Source organism: Podarcis filfolensis (assembly GCF_964270895.1).
Source record: "Podarcis filfolensis genome assembly, chromosome: 7".
Taxonomy (NCBI): Eukaryota; Metazoa; Chordata; class Lepidosauria; order Squamata; family Lacertidae; genus Podarcis; species Podarcis filfolensis.
In genome coordinates this window covers 15,787,909-15,813,340 of record NC_139603.1, presented here as the reverse complement: position 1 = coordinate 15,813,340, position 25,432 = coordinate 15,787,909, and the positions used below count along the sequence as shown (strand labels likewise).

Genomic DNA, 25,432 nt, shown 5'->3' with positions numbered 1-25,432 from the left:
ACTCTGATAGATATGACGACAAAGGACCTGAGCCCCATAGAACGCATCAAATATGAGACACTGATCACAATTCATGTGCATCAACGGGATATATTTGACGACCTGGTAAAATTACTTTTTATGCATTGAAAGTAACTGGGGGGGAAAGTAGAAGTATGCTCAATAGGGAATGTACATTAAATCCATTCAGTAAATATAATCCACTAGGGCAAAAATACGTTTTTGGTGCTGTCCTAGCAGACCAGTTGTGAACGTGTTTTCATCACTGCTTTAGCTTATGGTTCATATGTAAGGCTTTGCGGTCTTGTATTATCAGAGACGCAGGTGGCGCTGTGGTTTAAACCACAGAGCCTAGGGCTTGCTGATCAGAAGGTCAGCGGTTTGAATCCCCGCGACGGGGTGAGCTCCCGTTGCTCGGTCCCTGCTCCTGCCAACCTAGCAGTTCAAAAGCATGTCAAAGTGCAAGTAGATAAATAGGTACCACTCCAGTGGGAAGGTAAGCGGCGTTTTCGTGCACTGCTCTGGTTCGCCAGAAGCGGCTTAGTCATGCTGGCCACATGACCCAGAAGCTGTCTGTGGACAAACGCCGGCTCCCTCGGCCCATAGAGCGAGATGAGCACGCAACCCCAGAGTCGTCCGCAACTGGACCTAACGGTCAGCGGTACCTTTACCTTTACCTTATTATCAGATCTGCCTCTTGTTGTGCTCTGATGCCACTGCCCATGCAACCTTGCTCTCAGTGAGACATTATCATTCCAAGGCTTTTTCCACAGTTGGCATTCAACTGGTTTCCCTCTCCCTTACACACACTCGAGTCAGTTGCTAGTTCTGCCAGATTCCTTCTCAGAAACTCTGTTTATAAAGCCTATGGCAACATGGTCTCTTGTTCCTAGTGCCGTATGCATATCAAGAACCCCACAGACTTTGAGTGGCTGAAGCAATGCAGATTTTATTTCAATGAAGATGCGGACAAGATGATGATTAACATCACGGATGTGGCCTTCACGTATCAGAATGAATTTCTGGGCTGCACAGACAGGCTTGTCATCACCCCTCTCACAGACAGGTGAGAGATACTTCTGTCCTTCCTCCTGCTTGAAGGATTAGATGCTCTGTATGCCAATGTCATTCTCCAGCATATTATTTCGGAGTCTCATTCCGTCTTACTTTAGTGGAGCATTAACTGCGAGGGTTTGTGCAAGGTTTTGAAATCAAGACAGAGAAGAGATTTTTCCTTATAATTCATGACATTTTTATATATTAAAAAAAGAAGTACCGGTACATTCATATTCACCTTCAATGAAAGATAAAGAGGCATTGTTTCACTCTGGAATGCCAATATATAGTTGTTGTCTTTAGCATATTTCTAGGAAGGAGAGGGGTTTGGATTCCAGATTCCAAGTGTCCAGTTGCAGGATCCATTTCAGATCAAAACTCAGACCATCTAGAGTTTACCACAATGCACAATACAACAGGGACTAATGACCCAAACCACTACAGACTCTGGGTCGTGTTTCTGAAGCCCAGTGGGTATCGTGGGAATTAGTCTGGCTATTCTGGATTAAAACCGGAAGAGATTTGGGTGTGTTTGCTAATCACTATGTGTTTTCTTAGTGCTTGACTACAGTAATTAAAAAATGAAATGCTTGTTGCTGACACATTTATTTTATATTTAAATTTATTGAATGTGCCTTTGGTCTTCTCACCCAAGATAGCTAATAGTAAAATATAAAGTAAAAATCCAGACATCAGCAGGTTAGTAGAACATCAATAGTATTAATAACACGTCTTATGTGAAGCTAGTGTTTTCTGTAGTCACTGCTATTTGCAGTAGAATAGTTGTTAAAAATAAACCCAGTAAGAGAAGGCACAGTCTAACTCCCCTCCCTGCCTGCTTGTTAGCTTTTGGATTTCTTAGGTATTATACCTTGTAATTCCTCAGTATTCTAGCTTTTCTTTGCGTGTAACTGAGTTGCATGTAACTGAGGCCTGGCAACCACAGCCAGTCAAATCAAACATTGCTAGAGGACCCCAGTGGCTCAGGTGGGCCTTTCAGCAGCCTGACCTGACTATTCTGTCCCTGTTAGGGCCAGCCTACCTATGAGGTGAGGCAGCTGCCTCAGGTGGTAAGGTCCACAGGGGTAGCAGATCTCAATGTCGATCTTTGTTCCCCATCACCACTTGTTCCTGATGTCAGTCTTCCCTGACTCACTTCTTCACTGGCAGGCAGGGGTGTAGGAAGGGGGGACGGTGTGGGCGGTCCGCCCCGGGTGTCTTCTGTGAGGGGGTGACAAAAAGGCACACCACGGGGAGCTTGCCCCACCACCCCCATGTATGGTGGATGCGCCCCCCGCACAGCTCGCCCCTTATTGGGTGAGCTCACCCCACACCCCCAGGTGCATGGCATGGTTGCCGCTCCGGGTACCCATGCAGCTAACTGGACAAGGGTTGCGCTGGTCGGTTGAGAAGGCAGTAGATTGTTGGGGGAGAAGTCTTTGGGGCTGCCACAAATCACACTTCTTGGCTGTTGGATGAACAGATGGTCCCCAACTCCTGCCTTGGGACCGAGGAGAGGGGAGGAGTTGTCAACTTACAGATTTGAAAATAAGGGACCAGCAGCCTCAAAAATAAGAGATCAGCAGCCAAAATAAGGGATTTTCCAAGCGCAGGTATGTTCAGCTTCTGAGCCCCTCCAAGCCAAAGGCAGAAGGCCCAGCCAGCAGCCAAACGTAGCCTCCAGCGGTGGCAAAGGGGATGCAGCAAGGAAAACCACCGTCACCTCTCCGCTGGGAAGTGCTGAGCAAAGGCGAGTCCTCAGGCAATGCAGCCGATGTGATCGGCACAAGGCATGCAAGCTCCACCCCGCAGTCGTTCTTAGACTCCTTATTGGGTGAGCAGCACAGCCAAGCAACGCAGTTAGAGCCTCCCTCCTCCCTGGCCGGCAGGGAGGGAGGGAGGGGAGCTGCTTCCTTTGAAACCCGGGAAATTTAAGGGACATCATCAATAAGGGACGGCAGCGGGACACAGCACTGGGATAAGGGACTTTCCCGCCAAATAAGGGACGGTTGACAGCTATGCTCCGGAATCCTTTCTGCTCAGCTTGGCAGGGTTGAGCTTCATATAGGGACAGAGCCATAGCAAAGAGAGACAACAGATCCCCAGGAGGGGGCAAAAAAAGCCCTCGATTCCCGAACTTATTTTGCAACCAGAGGCACTCTCTCTCCAGGACGCAGTGAGTGGATCTGGGCTGAATCAGTACTTTAGATGTGGGTGAGAAAGAAAGACAAAGGAAGAGGAGGAGTTTGTTTTGTTTTGCCCGGGGAACAGAGGGTGCCAGCATGGAGTAAGGCAGCGAGAAGGAACTTGGGTAGGTGGGCAGGGAAATGGGAGAGCGGGGGCCTCAGCCTTCGTATTCCCAGTGACTCCATTCCGCCGGAGACCGGGCACTCTTTCCGGCGCTGGGCAGGGTCTCCAAAGAGACCATGTGCAACCCAGCAAGCCGGACGCATTTAGGGTGATGCTGCCTCCTTGCCTTTCAGGTGGTGACATGCCTTGGGCTGGCCCCATTTCTTCCCTTTGGGCCTGCAGATGGCTATCTTAGTGTTGGGCAGGCAGTGGTGCCACTTTTAAATGGGAGCCAAGCTCAGTTTGCATCTGCAGTGGCCACCCATCATTTTAATTCAGCCAAAATGCAATGTCCCAGTCCATAGATCTATGAAACAACAGTGGTTTGTGTTGGTGTGTGTGTGTGTGTGCTGAGAGCCCCTTGCAATCCAGCACCAGCCCTGCTTTTAAGACTTCCAACTGGGCACAATAAGCACAAATTGCGCTCCTTTTCTTTCAGGTGTTACATCACGTTGGCGCAAGCCTTAGGCATGAGCATGGGGGGAGCGCCAGCAGGTCCTGCAGGAACTGGCAAAACAGAAACGACGAAAGACATGGGGAGATGCCTTGGAAAATACGTTGTGGTCTTCAATTGCTCTGACCAGATGGATTTTCGAGGACTGGGAAGAATCTTTAAAGGTCAGGATGATTTCTGCTATAGATACCATGACCTTTGATAAAACGCAGTGTTCACATTCAAGTTAGTACATACCACGTGCATGTTATATTTGCTCTTGGGTGTGGAAATGTGTGATGTGAAAGAACAGACATTTTCAAAGGTACGATTTACCACGCACTTAAAATTTCTAACACCATGGCTTCTCAGTTCCTGTTGCATGATGTTTCTTCAGCTCACAAAACTTCTCTTACCAAATCATTTGTATGTAGGGTTATAGATAATTTGCATGAGTAGAATCCTACTTGTACAAGGCTATAAAATACTGGCTGCCGAGGACTGCTCCCACGACGTTTCCGAGCACAATTCAAAGTGTTGGTGCTGACCTTTAAAGCCCTAAATGGCCTCGGCCCAGTATACCTGAAGGAGCATCTCCACCCCTGTCATTCAGCCCGGACACTGAGGTCCAGCTCTGAGGGCCTTTTGGTGGTTCCCTCACTTTAAGAAATGTGGTTATAGTGAACCAGGCAGAGGGCCTTCTTGGTAGTGGCGCCTGCCCTGTGGAATGCCCTCCCATCAGTTGTCAAGGAAATAAACAACTACCTGATGTTTAGAAGACATCTGAAAGCAGCTCTGTTTAGGAAAGTTTTTAATGTTTGATATTTTATTGCTTTTTATTATTAATATTCTGTTGAGAGCTGCCCAGAGTGGCTGGGGAAACCCAGCCAAATGGGCGGGGTATAAATAATAAATTACTATTATTATTATTTTTATTATTACTACTATATATAATATTGTTATATTATATGAAGTTGTGTTCCATTCTTGAGTGTGCATTCATTAGAACTCGCTTCGAGTTAATGTGTTTTTCCCCTCTTGAAAGCATTCAAAGTGTCCTTTATCTCTAAATCTTGTAAAATGACCACAACACTGGCTGCTTTAGCATAAGGCTTTGCTTTGATTTCAGGTCTTGCTCAGTCTGGATCCTGGGGTTGCTTTGACGAGTTTAACCGCATTGACTTACCGGTGTTGTCCGTTGCCGCACAGCAAATTGCAATTGTTCTGACATGCAAGAAGGAGCGCAAGAAGAGCTTCATTTTTACAGATGGCGACAGTGTGGAAATGAATCCCGAATTCGGACTCTTTCTGACAATGGTAGGCACATTTTTTTGGTAGGCACATTTTTTTGAAGATTTTGATAAGCGATAGTTGTCAGTTCAGAGAAACTGCAGAATTTGCAGTCTCTGTGGTTAGCTCATGAAATATGTGTCAGAGTTGAACTTTGCTCAGAAGTTACATCCCTGACCAAGAAGCCATTGCCTATATACCATGGAAGAATGAGGGCTCATTGACCTGCTGGTGAGAGGAAAATACCGTTGTACCTTGGAAGTCTAATGGAATCTGTTCCAGATGTCTGTTCGACTTCCAGAACATTCTGAAACCAAAGCGCAGCCAATCGGAAGCCGTGGAAGCGCTGTCAGACATTTGGGTTCCAAAGAATGTTTGCAAACCGGACCTCTCACTTCCGGGTTTGCCGCATTTGGGGACCAAAACGTTTGAATACCAAGGCGTTCGGGATCCAAGGTACAACTGTATTGTGTATTTCCTTAGTTGTACTGTACTGCTCATTCACTCAGTTTTTCAGTGCAAGTGATACAAATGTGTCAAGGAAGTGCTTTGGTGAACCAGCAGTAGGGAATCTTTGGCCCACATTTTTTGAATTAGGCTTGGCCAGGGAGGCCATTTTCCAAAAACACCTCCACCTGCCTCATACCTGATATTACATAAGACATGTCTGGGATCATCTAAGGAACTTCCTAGGTGGAATCTAGACACATATAGAAAACGCTGAAAATGCTTTAAAAAAACGTTTTGAAAAATATATTGAATTTGCCAAAAGCTCACCATCGCCATCTAGTGTCACATTTGTATGTTGTTGTTGTTTAGTTGTTTAGTTGTGTCCCACTCTTCATGACCCCATGGACCAGAGCACACCAGGCACTCCTGTCTTCCACTGCCTCCTGCAGTTTGGTCAAACTCATGCTGGTAGCTTCGAAAACACTACACAACCATTTCGTCCTCTGTCGTTCCCTTCTTGTGCCCTCCATCTTTCCCAACATCAGGGTCTTTTCCAGGGAGTCTACTCTTCTCATGAGGTGGCCAAAGTATTGGAGTCTCAGCTTCAGGATCTGTCCTTCCAGTGAGCACTCAGGGCTGATTTCCTTAAGAATGCATAGGTTTGATCTTCTTGCAGTCCATGGGACTCTCAAGAGTCTCCTTTGTATAATCACATTTGTATAATGCACCTTAAACACACTTAAAACAGACTGAGTCCATGGTGCAGCCAATGGGGCTTGCTCTCAGGTTGAGGATGATGTGAATAGCCGTCATAGTAGTAGTCTGATTGATAACTAATGATCTGATAAACCAGAACCCAGGGTATGCGGGCCGTCAAGAGCTGCCTGAAAACCTGAAGATCAACTTCCGTTCGGTGGCAATGATGGTTCCGGATCGGCAGATCATCATCCGTGTCAAGCTAGCTAGCTGTGGCTTCATTGATAACATTGTGCTTGCGAGGAAGTTCTTTACCCTGTACAAACTCTGCGAGGAACAATTATCTAAGCAGGTAGGAGTTGTTATGCGCTATGGAAAGCTTCATTCTACCAATACAGATGAAGAACCAGTAGCCTTTCTGTATGTTGTGACCGCAATGTAGATGACACTGTTGGCTGGCTGGCTGATTCTTCTTCTTCTTCTTCTTCTTCTTCTTCTTCTTCTTCTTCTTCTTCTTCTTCTTCTTCTTCTTTAACATTAGGGTAAAAAATAATAATAGGGATGCGGGTGGCGCTGTGGGTTAAACCACAGAGCCTAGGACTTGCTGATCAGAAGGTCGGCGGTTCGAATCCCCGTGACGGGGTGCGCTCCCGTTGCTCAGTCCCTGCTCCTGCCAACCTAGCAGTTTGAAAGCACATCAAAGTGCAAGTAGATAAATAGGTGCCACTCCGGTGGGAAGGTAAACGGCGTTTCTGTGCGCTGCTCTGGTTCGCCAGAAACGGCTTAGTCATGCTGGCCACATGACCCGGAAGCTGTACGCTGGCTCCCTCGGCCAAGAAAGCGAGATGAGCGCCGCAACCCCAGAGTCGGTCACAACTGGACCTAATGGTCAGGGGTCCCTTTACCTTTTAAAAAAGTAATACTTTGCAAAAAAACCCAAAAATCTTACATTGTCGGCTTTGATCAAATTGAAAAGGATAGGATTACTTGAGGATATTAAGGATGGAAGAGCAGACACCAAGAAATAGAAGCTGCCTCTGGATATGAATCACTGAACAGATAGATAGTAATCAAATTACAACCAGTACTGCATAAGGACACACTATTGGAGATAATCTGCTGTTTAATGTTGGTAGTGCTATAGAACATCCATGAGATGTTTCCTTTTGGGTTATCTTGATGTTCAAGGAATAGCACATCAATGATTTTTTTTTTACTCTAACTGAAATGAACCGAAGCTGCGGCAGGAAGGGATTTTAAATAGATAGTGATGTTGAGAGATGTGATCCTTTGAGGCTTAAAATTTGCGTATGTGTGTGTATGTGTGTGTGCAACAGTGTACAGTGGTGCCCCGCAAGACGAATGCCTCGCAAGACGGAAAACTCGCTAGACGAAAGGGTTTTCCGTTTTTTGAGCTGCTTCGCAAGACGAATTTCCCTATGGGCTTGCTTCGCAAGACGAAAACGTCTTGCAAGTTTGTTTCCTTTTTCTTAACACCGTTAATACAGTTGCGACTTGACTTCGAGGAGCAACTCATAGAACGCAGTGTACATAGTAGCCTTTTTTGAGGTTTTTAAAGACTTTGGTGATTTTTGAAGCTTTCCCAAAACTTCTTTTGCAGCCATTTAGTAAGTTAAGCTTTTAAAACTTTTTTGGGGGGTTTTGGATTTTGGGTTGGGGTGTTTGGAATTCAAGGACTTGGTGTTGGGGAGGGGTTTGCAAGAATCTGGAAGCTTGTGTGTTTTTTTTCTGCATTTTTATGATTTTTTGTGACCATTGGGGCACTCTGCTGTTTTTTTTAAAAAAAATCTGGATTTGAATTTCTGTGTGCTGGGTGGCTGGGGGAACAGTTGGGGAGGGGTTTGCAAGAAGCTTGTGGTTTTTTTCCTGCATTTTTATGATTTTCTGTGACCATTGGGCCACTCTGCTGTTTTTTAAAAAAATTTCTGGGTTTGAATTTTGAAATGCTCTTTACAGTATGTGTGACTTTAAAGAGCACTTAATAAACTCTTGTTGTACCAAATTTGGCTTTGTTTGGACTTTTTTTGACCATAGGAACGCATTAATTGATTTTCAATGCATTCCTATGGGATTTCGTGCTTCGCAAGACGAAAAATTCGCTAGATGAAAAAATTCGTGGAACGAATTAATTTCGTCTTGCGAGGCACCACTGTACTAGTGTTAAAAAGAAGGGAGAGCAAGACCCTCTTTTCTGGTAGATTTTTATTCTTAAAAAAAATTTTGTTGCACAAAAGAGTTGAATATGTTTCCCATCTTCCGCAGGAATGTTATTTTAATAAAAAGTGGGTAAAAAAATCCACAGTGCTGCTGCATGCCTCTGGGGGGGGGGGGAAGCACAATAATAAAATATGAAAACTCAAAAAAGAAATCATTTTCTTCTGGGAAAGTTTATTTTGTTGTTTTAATTGTTTTTCTTGCTATAGCACTGGAACATTTCATTCATCCGGAAGAAAAATAACCCCCACCCAACTGAAATGCTTTACTTACTTAAAAAAAAATATTACTTGCTTTTGAATTCATTCTCACTGGGCAACCCTAAGCCAGCCACTGTCTGTCAGCTTAATGCTTGTTTGTGAATATAGAAGGCTTATTCTCCTTGGATACATGTGTAATAAATGGTAAAATTAGGGCAAGAAGTGTTCTTGAGGGATACAAAAATCTCCTTGGAAAAACTTCCTAATATTAGGTATTTCTTTCCTCTTCCCTGCCCTGATCTTCTGCTGCCATTGGCGCCATTTTTTACAGCCAATTTTTCTTCCTCTGTTTGACATTACCCAATTTGTGGTGAATGTGAAGATGTCATGCATGGCATTATGCAGTCATGCAGTCATTCAGATTTGGCTATTGGGCTATGTCATGACGATGCAACAAAGGACAAATGAAGCCAGTTGCTCAATGTTTAAAAAGGAAATAGAGGGTCTTCATCCTCAGTGGGAGTCAATTGCACTTCATGATAGACTGAAGTGTCATGACAGCAGTTATGGTGTGGCGTTAAATCATCTCCTTCATCTTCCTTTTTGGTGGAGATTTCTGAAACGAGGATTGCATGCTCAGAAGCAAACCTTAGAACAAAGCTGTCATTTACTCTTTGCAAATTTCTGTCACAGATTATAGAACGATCTGTCGTTGGTGCAAAGGTGTGCCAGTTTTGCTTGCCTTTCTAAAAACTTTTGACCTGTTCTCAGGTACATTATGACTTTGGACTGAGGAATATATTGTCAGTGTTGCGGACCTTGGGAGCTGCCAAAAGGTCAAACCCTGATGACACGGAATCCACTATCGTCATGCGTGTGTTGAGAGACATGAATCTTTCTAAGCTGGTAAGTTTGCCATAGATGTACCTGTGCGCTAAAAAATGTTTTGGAGGTCTTTCATCAGGTGACCCAATCCTCAAAGATTAATTTCTTAAAATTATAGAATTGTAGAGTTGGAAGGGATCCCGTGTGCCATCTAGCCAAACTCCTACCATGCAAGAATCTCAACACACGGCCCCCATCCAATTTGAAACCATACTGGACCCTGCTTAGCTTTGCAAGTGTGCTATCAGATACATTGCAGTACCACTAGTGGAGCAAGACTGGGTATCAGCTGTTGCTGGTGTTTGGTATGCCCTACCTCCCTGACATTTCTGGAGCCACCTTGGACTGGAAACTGGCAAGTGATTCTGGGAATGAGCACCAGGAATTTTAGGGCTTCCTGGATATGGACCAACCTGGTGGAGAGAGGCTATGGTAGTATGGGAAGCCAGACATCCAGAGGTACAGTGGTAGCTTGGTTTAAGAACAGCTTAGTTTATGAACGGGACGCGGGTGGCGCTGTGGGTTAAACCACAGAGCCTAGGACTTGCCAATCAGAAGATCAGCAGTTTGAATCCCCGCGACGGGGTGAGCTCCCGTTGCTTGGTCCCTGCTCCTGCCAACCTAGCAGTTCAAAAGCATGTCAAAGTGCAAGTAGATAAATAGGTACTGCTCTGGTGGGAAGGTAAACGGCATTTCTGTGCGCTGCTCTGGTTCCCCAGAAGCGGCTTAGTCATGCTGGCCACATGACCCAGAAGCCGTATGCCGGCTCCCTCAGCCAATAAAGCGAGATGAGCACCGCAACCCCAGAGTCGGCCACGACTGGACCTAATGGTCAGGGGTCCCTTTACCTTTACCTAGTTTATGAACAGCTTGGATTAAGAACACTGCAAACCCGGAAGTAGGTGTTTTGGTTTGTGAACCTTGCCTTGGAAGCAGAACATGTTGAGTGTGTTCCGTTCGTAAATTGAGTCCCCTGCTGCTACGGGAAAGTACATCTTGGTTTAAGAACGCTTTGGTTTAAGAACGACTTCCGGAACGGATTAAGTTCATAAACCAAGGTACCACTGTATTTAAAGCCAGCTAGAAATGATTTTTTTATATGAAAGAGAATTGTAAACATTTGAAAACGTTTGTAGGCTTGAATTGAAATGTTTTGTAATGTAAATATAAGGAACTGATTTACCGATAATGAGGTGAAACATTATAATTTGATAAGGGGTAAATAAGTGATTATAGAAATGCGAAGAATATGGAAGGGTATGTGGAAGTCAGAAAGAGGGAGGGAAGGAGGTTGATGATCTTACAGAGTAATATATTAAGCTATAGAATTATGTAACAAAATGTGAATATGATTTAAGTGGAAAATCCAATAAAAATTATTTTAAAAAAGAAGAAGAAAGAAATGAGAGAGTGGGAAGAAGGAGGAGAGGAGGGCCAGAGCCAAGAGGAGAGCTGGAGGGAGCAGAGTCAGGCAGTAAAAAAGACAGGATAAGAGAAAGGCAATGGGAAGGCTGGAGTCAACAGATATGGAGAAGAGAAGTCGGAAGGGACAGAAGACAGGAAGGGAAGGAGAATCGAGGCTGGAGAACAACAGGGCCACCCAAAGGAGGAGGAGGAGGAGATTGTCCTTGGAAACATGGACCAGGGCTGTGGGCATGGTCACCTCTCACCTTCCTTAGAGAAACAGAAGCCGAAAGCCTCAGAAAACGACCCCCAGATGCTTGTGATGGCAGTTAAGGAACAAGGGGATCTTTGTGGACTCATTCAAGGTCATGGAACTGGAAGGAGAGGAGAGCTCCCTAAAAATGCTAGGAAATACTGTTGTACCTTGGGCTGTGATGGGAACATAGAGAAGTCCTTTAGCACTGGGGATTACAGAGGAAAGAAAGCTCAAGTTGTTTGCCTGTTTGACACAATGTACCCTCTCATGAGTCGCTGGAAAGGACTTTGAAGTGCTTCTCTTCCCAGAATCCAAGGAAGGGCTTTCTCCGTTATGAAATGCTATTTCCAGGGAAGTTGGTCTGGTGCCTGCTCAGTGTCCTCCTGGTGCCAAGTGAAGAAGGTCTTCTGACTTCTGCAAGCCTTTCAAAATGATGGCTTGAGTTTTGAGGCTTTATTCCATTTCTGCGATTTTATTCAGGGTTCCCTCCCCACCTCCCTTGGCCTTGCGGCTTTTGATAACATTGTTTTCAAGGCATATTTTATGTTTTATTGTTAATATGCTTATTTGTGCTAGTTGCCTTGGTAGTAGCAATTCTGCAGGCGGCATAGCAAGTGAGTGAATGAATACATTGTGCAAATTCAGTCTTTTGGTCTGTTGGAAAGCTGAATGGAGAAATAGGTTGGAATAATCAATGCAGCAAGCTTTTCTTAGGCAATTCCTTTGTCTTAATTTGTGCTTCCAAAATAACTTACGTAACAGCTGGCTACTTATCCTCTGATTTGCTTAAGCAGCTGTGAGTATTAAACCCATTGTTCTATCGATAAAGAAGCATTTTTCTATCTTTTCTAGACTTCTTTACCTTTCCCTTCCTCCTTCGCTGCCACCAAATGGCAGCTCCTGAAACTCAGTTTTTCACTCACAATACACCCATCCTTGTGTCCGTGTTGGTGTTGTCAATGAGATGAGTGACAGCCGATAGAATATGTTTCGAGAAAGAGTGCAAAGTGCTGGATCTAAGTGTTACAGATATAAAATATGTATTTATAGCATTTGTACCCTGCTCTCCCTCCCTCCCTCCCCCCCCTCTGTCACACACAGAGTTCCAATCCTTAGGCTTACAATTCTAAAGACAGCACAAAAGGAAAAAGGAACAAGGAGGGAAGAGGGGTGTGTAGAAATAATGCAAACGACACGGGAGTTGATGATGGAAGTGAGCTGTGCAGGAGCAAGCTAGCTTTGAGCTATGCAGAGCCTCTTTTTATTAGCAAGATATGCAAAACCAGCAAGATACATTCAGGGCTTTGCCCTTTGTTGTTGTTTAGTCGTTTAGTCATGTCCGACTCTTCGTGACCCCATGGACCAGAGCACGCCGGGCACTTCTGTCTTCCACCTCCTCCCGCAGTTTGGTCAAACTCATGCTGGTAGCTTGGAGAACACTGTCCAACCATCTCGTCCTCTGTCGTCTCCTTCTCCTTGTGCCCTCCATCTTTCCCAACATCAGGGTCTTTTCCAGGGAGTCTTCTCTTCTCATGAGTGGCCAAAGTATTGGAGTCTCAGCTTCAGGATCTGTCCTTCCAGTGAGCACTCAGGGCTGATTTCCTTCAGAATGGATAGGTTTGATCTTCTTGCTGTCCATGGGACTCTCAAGAGTCTCCTCCAGCACCAGAATTGAAAAGCATGCTTTGCCCATTACACTTATCCAATCCCGAGCCCCCTGGGTGTTGCCTAGTTATCTACGCAACTTGCTCCACCACGTCATGTTTCCATTGCAGGGGAAAATACCTTTGCAAAGGAGGTAAAGGTCAGGGCATGGAACACTGCTGAGGAGACGAAAGGTCAAGGAGTGGGCATGGGGCTAGACAAGCTGTGGCTTGTCTTATACTGCAGGGGAGGGTGTGCTCTCAACCTGAGAGCCATCCCTACAGGGGGGAATTCTGAAAGTTAAACAGCAGTTCTTATAATGACCAGCTGGAATGGAAACTGGGCAAAAGCAGGAGGCACCGAATGGAACTGGTCTTGCGGCAGGGCTAATAATAATAATAATAATAATAATAATAATAATAATAATAATTTATTATTTATACCCCGCCCATTTGGCTGAGTTTCCCCAGCCACTCTGGGCGGCTCCTAATCAAATGTTAAAAACAGTACAGCATTAAATATTAAAAACTTCCCTGAACAGGGCTGCCTTCAGATGTCTTTTAAAGATAGGATAGCTGCTTATTTCCTTCACATCTGAAGGGAGGGTGTTCCACAGGGTGGGCGCCACTGCTGAGAAGGCCCTCTGTCTGGTTCCCTGTAACCTCACTTCGAGGGAACCGCGAGAAGGCCTTCGGCGCTGGATTTCAGTGTCCGAGCTGAATGATGGGGGTGGAGACGCTCCTTCAAGTATACAGGACCGAGGCCGTTTAGGGCTTTAAAGGTCAGCACCAACACTTTGAATTGTGCTGGGAAATGTACTGGGAGCCAATGCAGATCTCTCAGGACTGGTGTTTTGTGGTCCCGGCGGCCACTCCCAGTCACCAGTCTAGCTGCCGCATTCTGGATTAATTGCAGTTTCCGGGTCACCTTCAAAGGTAGCCCCACATAGAGCGCATTGCAGTAGTCCAAGCGGGAGATAATGATGAAATGAGACAACCTGTTGGAGTGTCTGCTTCCAGGTGACAGCTGAGCTACATGAGGGCTGATGCAGCAGACCTTTCAGTAATAGGGTTGCTGTATCACAAGCTTCCAGATCTCTTCATTTAATGCCTCTGGATGCCGTCATTTTCAGATATTTCCCTCACCTGCTTTATTTTTTCTTGCACTGTCCTTCCTCTTGCTTATCAATGTCCTCCCCTTTCCCCCCTCTCCAGGCTGCTTAGACTGGAAACTGTGTCTTATCTTTGCCAGCAATGCTGTGGAAATGTTAGGCATATTGGTGAGTTGACGCTCTCCTGTGCGGTACAAAATAGTGGATTTGGCAACACATTATTGTTAAGGATCTTAATGAAGCTAAGCATTGCGTTACAGAAAGCAATACCTTTTCTATTGACATTTCTGTGTTGCTTTGGCAGATCGATGAAGACGAGCCCTTATTTCTGAGTCTGATTGAAGACCTTTTCCCAAGTATTCAACTTGACAAGGCAGGCTATCCGGAGCTCGAAGCTGCTATTAGCAAACAGGTAATGATTACAAATGTTTATATACTGCTTCTTCGGCTGGACACAATGAACGAATCCCTTGGGAGGGGAAAAACTTGAATCCCCAACACAAAAAAATTAAATTGAGTGGGTGCTTTGTTGAAAGCATGAATAAAAATCCCAGGAAGTTTATCTTCACTTTGGATTAAGGTAAAGGTAAAGGGAGACTTGATCAGTAGGTCCAGTCGTGACCGACTCTGGGGTTGCGGCGCTCATCTCACTTTATTGGCCGAGGGAGCCGGCGTACAGCTTCCGGGTCATGTGGCCAGCATGACTACGCCACTTCTGGCGAACCAGAGCAGCACACGGAAATGCCATTTACCTTCCCACCGGAGCGGTACCTATTTATCTACTTGCACTTTGACATGCTTTTGAACTGCTAGGTTGGCAGGAGCAGGGACCGAGCAACAGGAGCTCACCCCATCGCGGGGATTCGAACCACCGACCTTCTGATCGGCAAGTCCTAGGCTCTGTGGTTTAACCCACAGTGCCACCCGTGTCCCTTCACTTTGGATTATAAATGAATATTCAAAATGGGCTATGTTTGAGGACATGCACACACAGACACAGTCTCTTTCTTCCTCTTCCCTGATCACACACACACACTCACACTCATCTCTCACACTCATACATAATATCATGCTAGAAAAGGAGAAAGTAGCATGCTGTTGCCCCTAGGAATGTCAGAGAATTCTGATGGCAGTGGGAGCAGAAATGTCTGATGTTCGCTTATTTATCCCAGGTCCAAAATGGGCAAGTGTCCGACAAATATGAGTATTTGTTGTTGTTGCTTTAAGTGCACAAACAATACATAATTGATTACATCCCTCTTCTATTTGCATTGTGTCTCCTTTGCACGGAAATGAACAGAGTGGAAGAATTTAATGACAATGTAATTATGTGATTGCTTACATTGGGCCAGTTATTCCATTTTGCCGCAGCAGACAGCGGGTCTTAATAGCATATCGCTGAATGCAAGGCAAGCTGTGGTGGAATGGAAGCGGTGTTGCATGGGAGAAAAGAAGGCGAATGGAAAAGGATGCCATCTTAAATTCCTACTTGCACCTCATGCGTACCACATTCCCCCCCCCCCTTGCTTTGCAAAGATTCAAGTGTTGCAAGATCGTATTTTGTATCAGGGTCTGAAACGTCTAATTAACGTTATTTAACTCCGAGTAAAGCAAGTCAAAGTGCAAGTAGATAAATAGGTACCGCTCCGGCGGGAAGGTAAACAGCATTTCTGTGTGCTGCTTTGGTTCGCCAGAAGCGGCTTAGTCATGCTGGCCACATGACCCGGAAGCTGTACGCTGGCTCCCTCGGCCAGTAAAGCGAGATGAGCGCCGCAACCCCAGAGTCGGTCACGACTGGACCTAATGGTCAGGGGCCCCTTTACCTTTACCTTTAGGCTTGCTAAGATGTATAAGGCTGAATCAGATAAGTGCTGGAGATGCAAAGAGGTTGAGGGAATGTTCTTTCACATGTGGTGGACTTGTAAAAGGCTAAAAGAGTACTGGGAAATAATCCATAATGAATTGAAAAAAAATGTTTGAAAGTACTTCCCCTCAAAAATCCAGAGTCCTTTTTGCTGGGGAATAATTCAGACTGAAATTCCCAGGTGTCAAAAAAGGTTATTTATGTATGCCAATACAGCGGCCCATGTTCTGTTAGCTCAAAAATGGAAAACGAGCAAAAGAAGAAGAATGGCAACTTAAGCTGACAGAATATGTGCAGCTTGCAGACTTAACATATAGAATAAGAGAACAAGGAGAACACATGCTTAGAGAAGATTGGAAAATGTTTATTGAATATATGGGAAAAAACTGTGTACATTTGAAAACGTTGGTAGCATTAAGGTAAATTCAGCAATGTAAATAAGTTCTGATGGATGTAATATTGAATGGTTTAGTTTATGTAACATATGCAGGGATTTATGATATGCAAAATGAACCATGGAAAGAGAGGAAGGGAAGTCATTCATATTTTAAGGAGGCTTGAATGAGTATTCTAAATTGTAAAACAGAAAATGTAGTAAAAAATTATACAAAAAAGAGAGAAACTTATAATTAAGGCTGCAATCCTGTCCTCACCAACTGAGTGTTTCCTGGTTTGGCAGAAGCCCTGCCTGCTGGGCCAGCAGATTTGCCAGTGGAACTGCCTGGATATGGCGGTGGAACCCTCTGCTGGTGTAGATAAACCCCACTGGTGAAGATAAACTGGCAGAATGGCTAAAAAAAGGGTTGAGTCGTGGACAGGATAGGAGCAGCAGAGGGGGAGGGACACGCTTCCATCAGATCCTCTACCAGACCCTAGTGATGGTGCAACTTTTCAGCATCTCTGACACGAAGAGTTTCCCTCTCATTGAATTCAATGGAAGTGTCTGCCAATGAGCTGCGTAGATGGAGCAATCAATCACGATATGATTCTTGGTGATCACGACAGGTTGAAGAGGCTGGCTTAATTAACCACCCGCCGTGGAGACTGAAAGTTATCCAGCTGTTTGAGACGCAAAGGGTGAGGCATGGCATGATGGCTCTGGGTCCCAGTGGTGCAGGGAAAACAACATGCATCCACACACTGATGAAATCTATGACAGGTATGCAAAACACGCTTGATCAGTAAAACAATGCCTTTTTTAAGGATGTAACTGTGGTAACATTGGGCTAGCCTGAAGAGGTACATGTTGGATCTCAGTGTTCAAAGGACCCAGTCTTACTCAACTAAAACATATTGCATCTTGAGACCCCAAGCCAGCCCCCCATGAAATAACTACACACGGACACAGAATTAAGGTTGATGGGTAACATTAAGGCCACAACTTTATTGACTGCAAATTAAACGTGAGTGGTATTGGCATAGGCATTGGCTGAAGACTATAACGGACTACTGCCCCAGTTGACAGAGTCTATGTAGGTAAAACCATCGGGGCAGCAACATCAGGGTTTTGACCGACAGAAGCTTACCGCAAGGTTCCTGTGATTCTGGCACGACCCTAGCCCATCAAGGGGACTTCGGACGAGATCCGGGACCCCCAAGTTCCTTTAACGGAATACCTTTTGATCATTGAGGAGCAGGTGATGGCCACACCTCCCCTCCACACACAAAATTAAGCCAATGCCTAACCGCCAAACCTGGAAAGTTGTGACGATTGCTAAGGGGGGTAGCAAAAAACCAAGTGCCCAGCGCCAATTTGCCAAATGGATAAAAAATCCTACCCAGCCACTGTCCCAAGACAGGCAACTCACACATAGTCCAAAGCAAAGCCAAGAACCTACACTAAGGGCGGGAGGGCGGGTGTTCAGCAGTGGCAATCAAGTGCCTAGGACACTCTTGCGCTGATGCTTATATAATTCCTTAACCACCCTCACCCCTTTCCCAATTGGCTGTGACCAGTGATGCCTATTTAGAGAAATGCAACTTAGACCTAGAAACAAAATCGACAGTCAGGGGTCTGTCCAGGGACCCAGTCTCAAGAAGGACCACCTTCTGAGGACGATCCCATTTTAAACAGTGTAGAGACAGATTCTGAAGATGCTGAGTTTTCTTTGTTTTGGGCAATTGTGATGACATGGTGGTGACAGACGGTGTCAGAAGAGAGTTACTATGGTAGCAGCAGAATCTAAACGGATCGTTGTCACTAAGGATTTTGTGGTAACTAGAGAGTGCCTGTGAAGGATAGCAATGAATGGAAGATGCGAAGAAAGCTGAGGAACTTTTGTATTGTGGGATACCAGTATTTTTTCTTTAAAAATGCCAGATTCCAAATATAATAGTTTTCCCATCGGCGAACTACCAGTAAATAGTCAATGTTGGAAGTTAGCGCCTACCTAAATGTCTGGTTTTGGATAGGTTGGCTTAGCTAACTCTGAGATGAGTTAGACGGTATGTTAAATTCAAAGGATGTTAATCCAGTTGAATATAATGAATGGGAAAGACTATGGACAAAAATTATAAATTGTACAGCATGTTATCTAATAAGAGAGAACTATATGAAAATGCATCACAGGTGGTACCTGGCACCGGTGAAAGGCTGGCAAAAATGAATAAAACATTGGGAAATTTTGGAGCATGATCCACAAAGAAATAAAGAAAATACTAAGAATATCATATAGTAAAAGGCTAGAGACATTCCTTTTAGGAATTTTAAATGATGATATTCCAAAAGACAAAACAAAATTTTTCTTATACACGACATCTGCCGCAAGAATCCTGGTGGCTAAGTATTGAAAAGGGAATCAGTTACCCACTAGGGGAGAGTGGTTATGTAAGCTTTCAGAATATTTAGAATTAGCCAAATTGACAGACATAACAAGACAAAAACCAAAAAGTGAAGTAAAAAAAGAATGGGAGTGCCTAAATGAATACCTTAAAAATCAAGGTTTGAGGACAGAAATCTGACTGAGCCTGGAATAACCTTGTGAAGTGAAAGGATAAGAAGTAGGGATTTATATCTAGATGCTAGGATACAGATGGGGGAAACAGGAAAACAGGAAGACACAATGAGAGATAAAGGAGGTGCTGTGGGATTGGTGGAAGTCAATGTTTGTTTTTCTTTTTAGTGTTTATATTATTAACTTGTCAGATACGGAATTTTTTTGTTTTTGAATGTTGGTTTTTGTGTTTTATGTATTTTTTTATATTTTTTGTGTTGTTGTGTGGAAAATACTAATAAAATTTGTAATAATAATAAAAACAACAACAACAAAGGATGTTAATCTTGGGGAGAGGAAAGGATGGCAACGTACTGTTGATGTACAGTTTCCTCCAGGGCCACCTCCGTGGATAGCTAGGGTGGCCAATAAAACAATGGGCACATGCTCATTACTGGGAAAGTGGTGTTTTTCCCTATGGAAGACTCCTCTCCCCAAAAGAAGTACTCAGAATCTGCAATGAGGCCTGCAAGAGATAAACTCTGGGGTGGAAAGCAGAAGGAAAGGGAAGAGACTTTGCTAGGCACATAGGCAAACCACTGGTTCATTTAGCTCATTTAGTTCATTTTACTGGCGGGCAGCAGTGCTCCTGGATTTCAGAAATCCGTATTAAGTACAGTGTAGGTGATACACTTAAAAGCCTGAGCATATAAATGCAGGCTTTTAAGTTAACATGCCGATTCAGGGTGTAAACCTAACTTTTGGAAGTCAGCATAATTTGTGCCGGCTTAAGCTAAAATGACATAAAGTGTGCTAGATTCTCTGTTCAGGAGTGAGGCTCTGGCTACCTGTGCCAGCCCAGACCTGGAAGAGAGAAAACAAGCCTTTAAACAAGTTTGACTTACACCATTCTTTTTGCCAGTGTAAGTTTTGCCAGGTCACGTGATTGAGCTGAAGGGAGTTACAATCCAGTGTAATGCTATTCTCTGGTACCTGAAATCTTCTTCTTCTTCTTCTTCTTCTTCTTCTTCTTCTTCTTCTTCTTCTTCTTCTTCTTCTTCTTCTTCTTCTTCTTCTTCTTCTTCCACTTCCTCTTCCTCTTCCATTTTGAAACTTCTACAGACTGTGGGCAGCCTCATCGTGAAATGAGAATGAATCCGAAGGCCATCACTGCACCACAGATGTTTGGACGCCTCGATGTCGCAACCAATGACTGGACAGATGGGATTTTTTCCACTCTTTGGAGGAAAACTTTGAGAGCTAAGAAAGGTACTTAAAACCTCAGTGCTTTTAAAGATGAACGGGAACCTTTTACAAAGTATTCAAAGATGCAAGAAAGTGAATTGGACTCCTTGGCAGGTTTTGAATAAACACAATCTTTTTATTGATAATAACCAGTTAGATAAATTAAGGATCTATACAATTTTGTAACATGCAGAGAATATAGCATTTATAGAGAAACCAGAGATTAGAACTGAGGGAAGTCAGGGTGGGGTGGGGAGGGTGGGTTGTTTTATGGGAGGGAGGGGGAGGGAAAAATGGGGGGGAATTAAGGATGATATGTTTCAAGATAATATGTTTTGTTTAAATTCCTAATAAAATAATTATTCAAAACAAAAACAAAACGAAAACCTCAGTGCTGAACTTTAAATCAGGGACCAGGTAATCTCCAGTACTCTAGTTGTTGCTCAACCACAGTTCCTCTCCATCTTGGCCATTGTGCCATTCTGGCTGCAGTTGACGGGAGCTGGAGTTCAATACATGTGGAGGGCCAAAGATTCCCCACACCCCACCCTAGAGGAAGACCATCAGCTACTCGTAACAACATAAGAAGAGTCTGCTGGATCTGGCCAGTGGCTCCCGAAGCCCAGCATCCCTTTCTCACAGGGGCCAAGGGGCCTGTGGGAAACCAGCGAGCAGGAGCTGAGCTCAAGAGCTCTTTCTGCTCCTGTGGCTTCCGGCAGTTGCTGTTCAGAAGCATAACTACCACGACTAGTACCCACTGGTGGCCTTCTCATGATTTGTCCAGTCCTCTTTTAAGTTAATTATTTGTGTAAGGTAAAGGTAAAGGGACCCCTGACCATTAGGTCCAGTCATGACCAACTCTGGGCTTGCGGCGCTCATCTCGCTTCATTGGCCGAGGGAGCCGGCGTACAGCTTCCGGGTCATATGGTCAGCATGACTAAGCCGCTTCTGGCGAACCAGGAAACACCGTTTACCTTCCTGCTGGAGCGGTACCTATTTATCTACTTGCACTTTGATGTGCTTTCAAACTGCTAGGTTGGCAGGAGCAGGGACTGAGCAACGGGAGCTCACCCCGTCGCAGGGATTCGAACCGCTGACCTTCTGATCGGCAAGTCCTAGGCTCTGTGGTTTAACCCACAGCGCCACCCGCGTCTCTACTTATTTGTGTAGTCCTCTTTTAAAGCCATTCAAATTGCTGACCATCACTGCCTCCTGTGGGAGAGAATTCCATAGCTGTTGTTGTTGTTAATTTGTACCCTGCCCATCTGACCGCGTTGCTCTGTGTGGAAGTACTTTATATGTTCTGAATCTTCCAAAATGCAGTTTCATTGGACGTCCCCAAGTTTGTAGTGTTATCAGAGAGGGGAGGAAAAACTTACTGGTATCCACTTTCTCCATAATTTTATAAACTTCTATCAAGTCACCTCTTACTTGCCTTTTAAGTCCCCAGTGCTGTTGGTTGCTGAGTTTATCTGATTGCTGTGATGTTATGAGCCACAACTATTGTCCTGAGTGCAATACAGTGCTCTTTCCCCTTTGAATAGCCTGCTAGTTTGAGGCTGAACAATGTCTGCTTCCTTCAAGCTGGGGATAGATTTCCAAGCTATCTAAAGCCTTTTGTGTAAGGTACCTGAAACTGTATATCCATCTAGGTGCCGGGGGAAGTTTGGAAAGGAACAGCTTGCACACTTGAATATTTGGCTGAGGAAAGAGAAACTTTAGACTCTCTGGGGGCCAAAGCAGACCTGAAGTTAAATGAAGGCATCTTTGCATCTAACATATAATTTTCTTAAAAATGCAGAAGGCAGCACCTGTGGGTTTTTGGGGGGGCAGGGGGCTAACAATTAATGGGATCAGAGCAGGGGTGGTGGAAGAGTTATGGTCCTGAAGAAAACACCTCTCCTGAAACTGGCATGGACTTTTAAGGAGGGAATTCCTCTACGCCAGCAGAAGATGTGTAAGTGAAGATGTTAGTTTTCCCCAAATATTTGTAGCTCACACAGTTGCCACCGCACAAGGGTAAGATGGGAGCTGTGTTCATTGCCTCCACCCCACTCCACTAAGCTTCCCACTGGCACTGAAGCCTGTGCAATCAGGGCTCTAGGGTGGTGGCATCTTTGGAACTCCCTGCCTATTGATACCACTGTATTCCTTTTGGTGCCTGCTAAAACGGTTTTTATTTAGACAACCCTACACAGATATCTGGGGATGCGGGTGGTGCTGTGGGTTAAGCCACAGAGCCTAGGACTCGCTGATCAGAAGGTCAGTGGTTCGAATCCCTGTGACGGGGTGAGCTCCCGTTGCTCGGTCCCTACTCCTGCCAACCTAGCAGTTCGAAAGCACGTCAAAGTGCAAGTAGATAAATAGGTACCGCTCCGGCGGGAAGGTAAATGGCATTTCCGTGCGCTGCTCTGGTTCGCCAGAAGCGGCTTAGTCATGCTGCCTACATGACCTGGAAGCTGTACGCTGGCTCCCTTGGCTAATAAAGTGAGATGAGCGCTGCAACCCCAGAGTCGGTCACGACTGGACCTAATGGTCAGGGGTCCCTTTACCTTTACACAGATATTTATAATGGTGGTGTGTTTTTAATGGTGGCTGATTTTAATTTTCTATCTGTTTTATTTGTTTTTACTAAAATTTTAATTGATTGGGCTTTTCATGTAAACTGCTGTGAGTTTTTACAATCAAGCGGTATATACATTTTATGAAATGAAATAATAATAATAATAATAATAATAATAATAATAATAATAATGACCGCTCCCCGCTTAAAACGGGGGGCGCCCTTTGCGTGGACGCGTGCAGCCCCTAGATCTGGAGCGGCTCCAACAGCATAGGCTTGGCTTTGCCTTCCCTCAGGTGGGATACCTGGAGGTCTCCGCCTACCTCAGTCAGTTGTCCAATCCCACCTGGGGGAAGCGTTGCCAAGGAGACCAAGCCAGGTAGGGGAGGGATTACCTGCCCACACAATAGAGGGAGGATCTTACCTGGGAATCCTCACTTGGCTCCAGAGCTTCTCCCACCCTACCCACCCTCAGTTAATGTCTTATTTTGCAGGTTAACTTTTCTTCACAGGTATGCGGGCGCTGCTACGTTAAGGTCGCTGTTAAAGGGCCGGAAAGGAATTTCCCTGCATTGGCAGGTTTCACCTTTCCCGTAGCAAAACGTCACAACTTTGGCGGTATCAGGCCTTGGGCGGAATCCTTTTGTCCATCTTCCTCTTTGCGGCGGTGATACCAGGGTTCCCCGTTACAGGGGTTTTCTGAAGGGAGGCTTTGACCGTACGCCGAAAGGTCGTCATTGCTCTCCCCTGCGGCGGCGGCGTTATGGGGGCGGCTATCTTTGCTTGAACATATGTTCTCCAGAGCCGGCCCATCCCCCCCCCACACACACTGGATAACCCTGATGCTCCCTAGGTCCCCGGCTGGGGACTGGGGAGGGAGAACGCCCAATGCCTGAGCCAAGGTCTACTCACATTTGAAATTTAATAAAGTTGTGGCCAATTTAATCCCATAGCACGTTGTCTTGAGTCGTTATTCCACATGACGGGGGGACCGCGCGGGATCTGGGGACTCCGCCTGTCCACGCAATAATAATAATAATAAATAATAATAATAATAATAAAGAAATCATGCAGACCTTCCTCCTCACAGCTCATGGAAGGGGAAACAGGGATGAGAAATATAAGGGTATGGTCAACAGTCATGGTCCCCTTTCTCCCCTCATTGGATGAGCTACCAACTCCCAAAGAGAGCTACTGCCATATTAGACCTTTACAAACAGGGAGCGCGTGGTGCTGTGGTCTAAACCACTGAGCCTCTTGGGCTTGCCGATCAGAAGGTCGGCAGTTCGAATCCCTGCGATGGAGTGAGCTCCTGTTGCTCTGTCTCAGCTTCTACCAACCTAGCATTTCAAAAGCATGCCAGTGTGAGTAGATAAATAGGTACCACTGCGGTGGGAAGGTAAACAGCATTTCGGTGCACTCTGGTTTCCGTCGTGGTGTCCTGTTGCACCAGAAGTGGTTTAGTCATGCTGGTCACATGACCTGGAAAGCTCTCTGTGGACAAACGCTGTCTCCCTTGTCCTGAAAGCGAGATGAGCGCCACAACCTCATAGTCACCTTTGACTGGACTTAACCGTCCAGGGGTCCTTTACCTTTTTACCTTTTGCATACAGTATGAAAAAGAAAGTTGAATAATTTTTCAGCAACGTACTCTTGTTCTCTCTGAGAGGTATAACAATGCACTTAAGACAGAATGTCCATTTTGAGCTTGGGGGAATTTCTGGTTAGAAGTCAAAGTCAAGTGTTAATGGCACTCAGGTCTGCTGCATTTTGTTTCCATGTTTCTATATCCTACTTTTCCTGCAATAACCTCAAGAGGCGCTTCAGCTTCACAACAATTGGATGTGCTAGTTTTGGCAGAAAGGTGACAACTCATCTAAAGTCACCCAGTGAACTTCATGGTTGTGAGGTTATTTGAATTGTAGAGTTGGGACCCTGAGGATCATCTAGTCCAACCCCTTGCAATGCAGGAAAATTTAACTGCCCCATACAAGGCTCTAACCAGCTATACACCTCACACATAGTGCACCTATTAGATCACACTGGCATACCTAAGAGGTCAGCAGACAGCATTGGTTAAATTGGAGAAATTGCATCTTTTGTGTACTGTTATTTGGGTCCTGTACTTTAAGTGGATTTTAACTGGATCGTATGCCAATAATAAAGGTGCATTATTGTATATGTCCCTCTTAGTCATGGTTAACTTTATGCAAGGATGCCAAAACATTTCAGGCGATTAAGCATCCTTGTTGTATAACAAAATCGTCTCATGGCATGGAATGTTGTTGTTTTTTGGAACCTTTGAATTATAGGGGAACACATTTGGATAGTTCTTGATGGTCCCGTTGACGCAATTTGGATTGAGAACCTGAACTCGGTGCTTGACGATAACAAAACGTTAACGCTTGCTAATGGAGATCGGATCCCTATGGCGCCAAACTGTAAAATTGTCTTCGAGCCTCATAATATTGACAACGCTTCTCCTGCCACTGTGTCAAGGAATGGCATGGTGTTCATGAGCTCCTCGGTTCTCAACTGGAGCCCTATTCTTGAGGTATAAATGTTTACATGTGTTCCTTGGGCCACCTCCACCATCAGCGCCTTAATTCCCTTCAGGCCGTTCAAACTGGAACTGTGGAATAATCTGCAATGTCTCCTGGACGTGCATTTAGCTGGCTAATATGGATGAGAGTTTGACATCCTGAATATTGCCTTCAGCAGCCTGATAAAAAATTCTTCTTCCCTATACACTGATTATAAAAGCTGGACAGGATCTTAAATGTAGCTTTCCCACATCTAAGCCCATCATTCTGTGGGA

At 44.9% G+C, this 25,432-nt stretch overlaps 1 protein-coding gene across 1 annotated transcript in view; it reads left to right on the top strand.

Annotated features, from left to right (window-relative positions):
* Positions 1-6: 6 nt before the first annotated feature.
* Positions 7-25,432, top strand: part of DNAH5 (dynein axonemal heavy chain 5) — a 98,549-nt gene continuing 73,123 nt past the window's right edge. The window contains exons 1-10 of the mRNA XM_083623652.1: positions 7-105; positions 894-1,066; positions 3,845-4,023; positions 4,968-5,155; positions 6,432-6,626; positions 9,481-9,615; positions 14,314-14,421; positions 16,879-17,032; positions 19,929-20,075; positions 24,927-25,168. Coding sequence (XP_083479778.1) covers positions 13-105; positions 894-1,066; positions 3,845-4,023; positions 4,968-5,155; positions 6,432-6,626; positions 9,481-9,615; positions 14,314-14,421; positions 16,879-17,032; positions 19,929-20,075; positions 24,927-25,168 — 1,614 coding nt within the window. The 5' untranslated portion in view covers positions 7-12. The remainder of the gene's footprint in view (positions 106-893; positions 1,067-3,844; positions 4,024-4,967; positions 5,156-6,431; positions 6,627-9,480; positions 9,616-14,313; positions 14,422-16,878; positions 17,033-19,928; positions 20,076-24,926; positions 25,169-25,432) is intronic.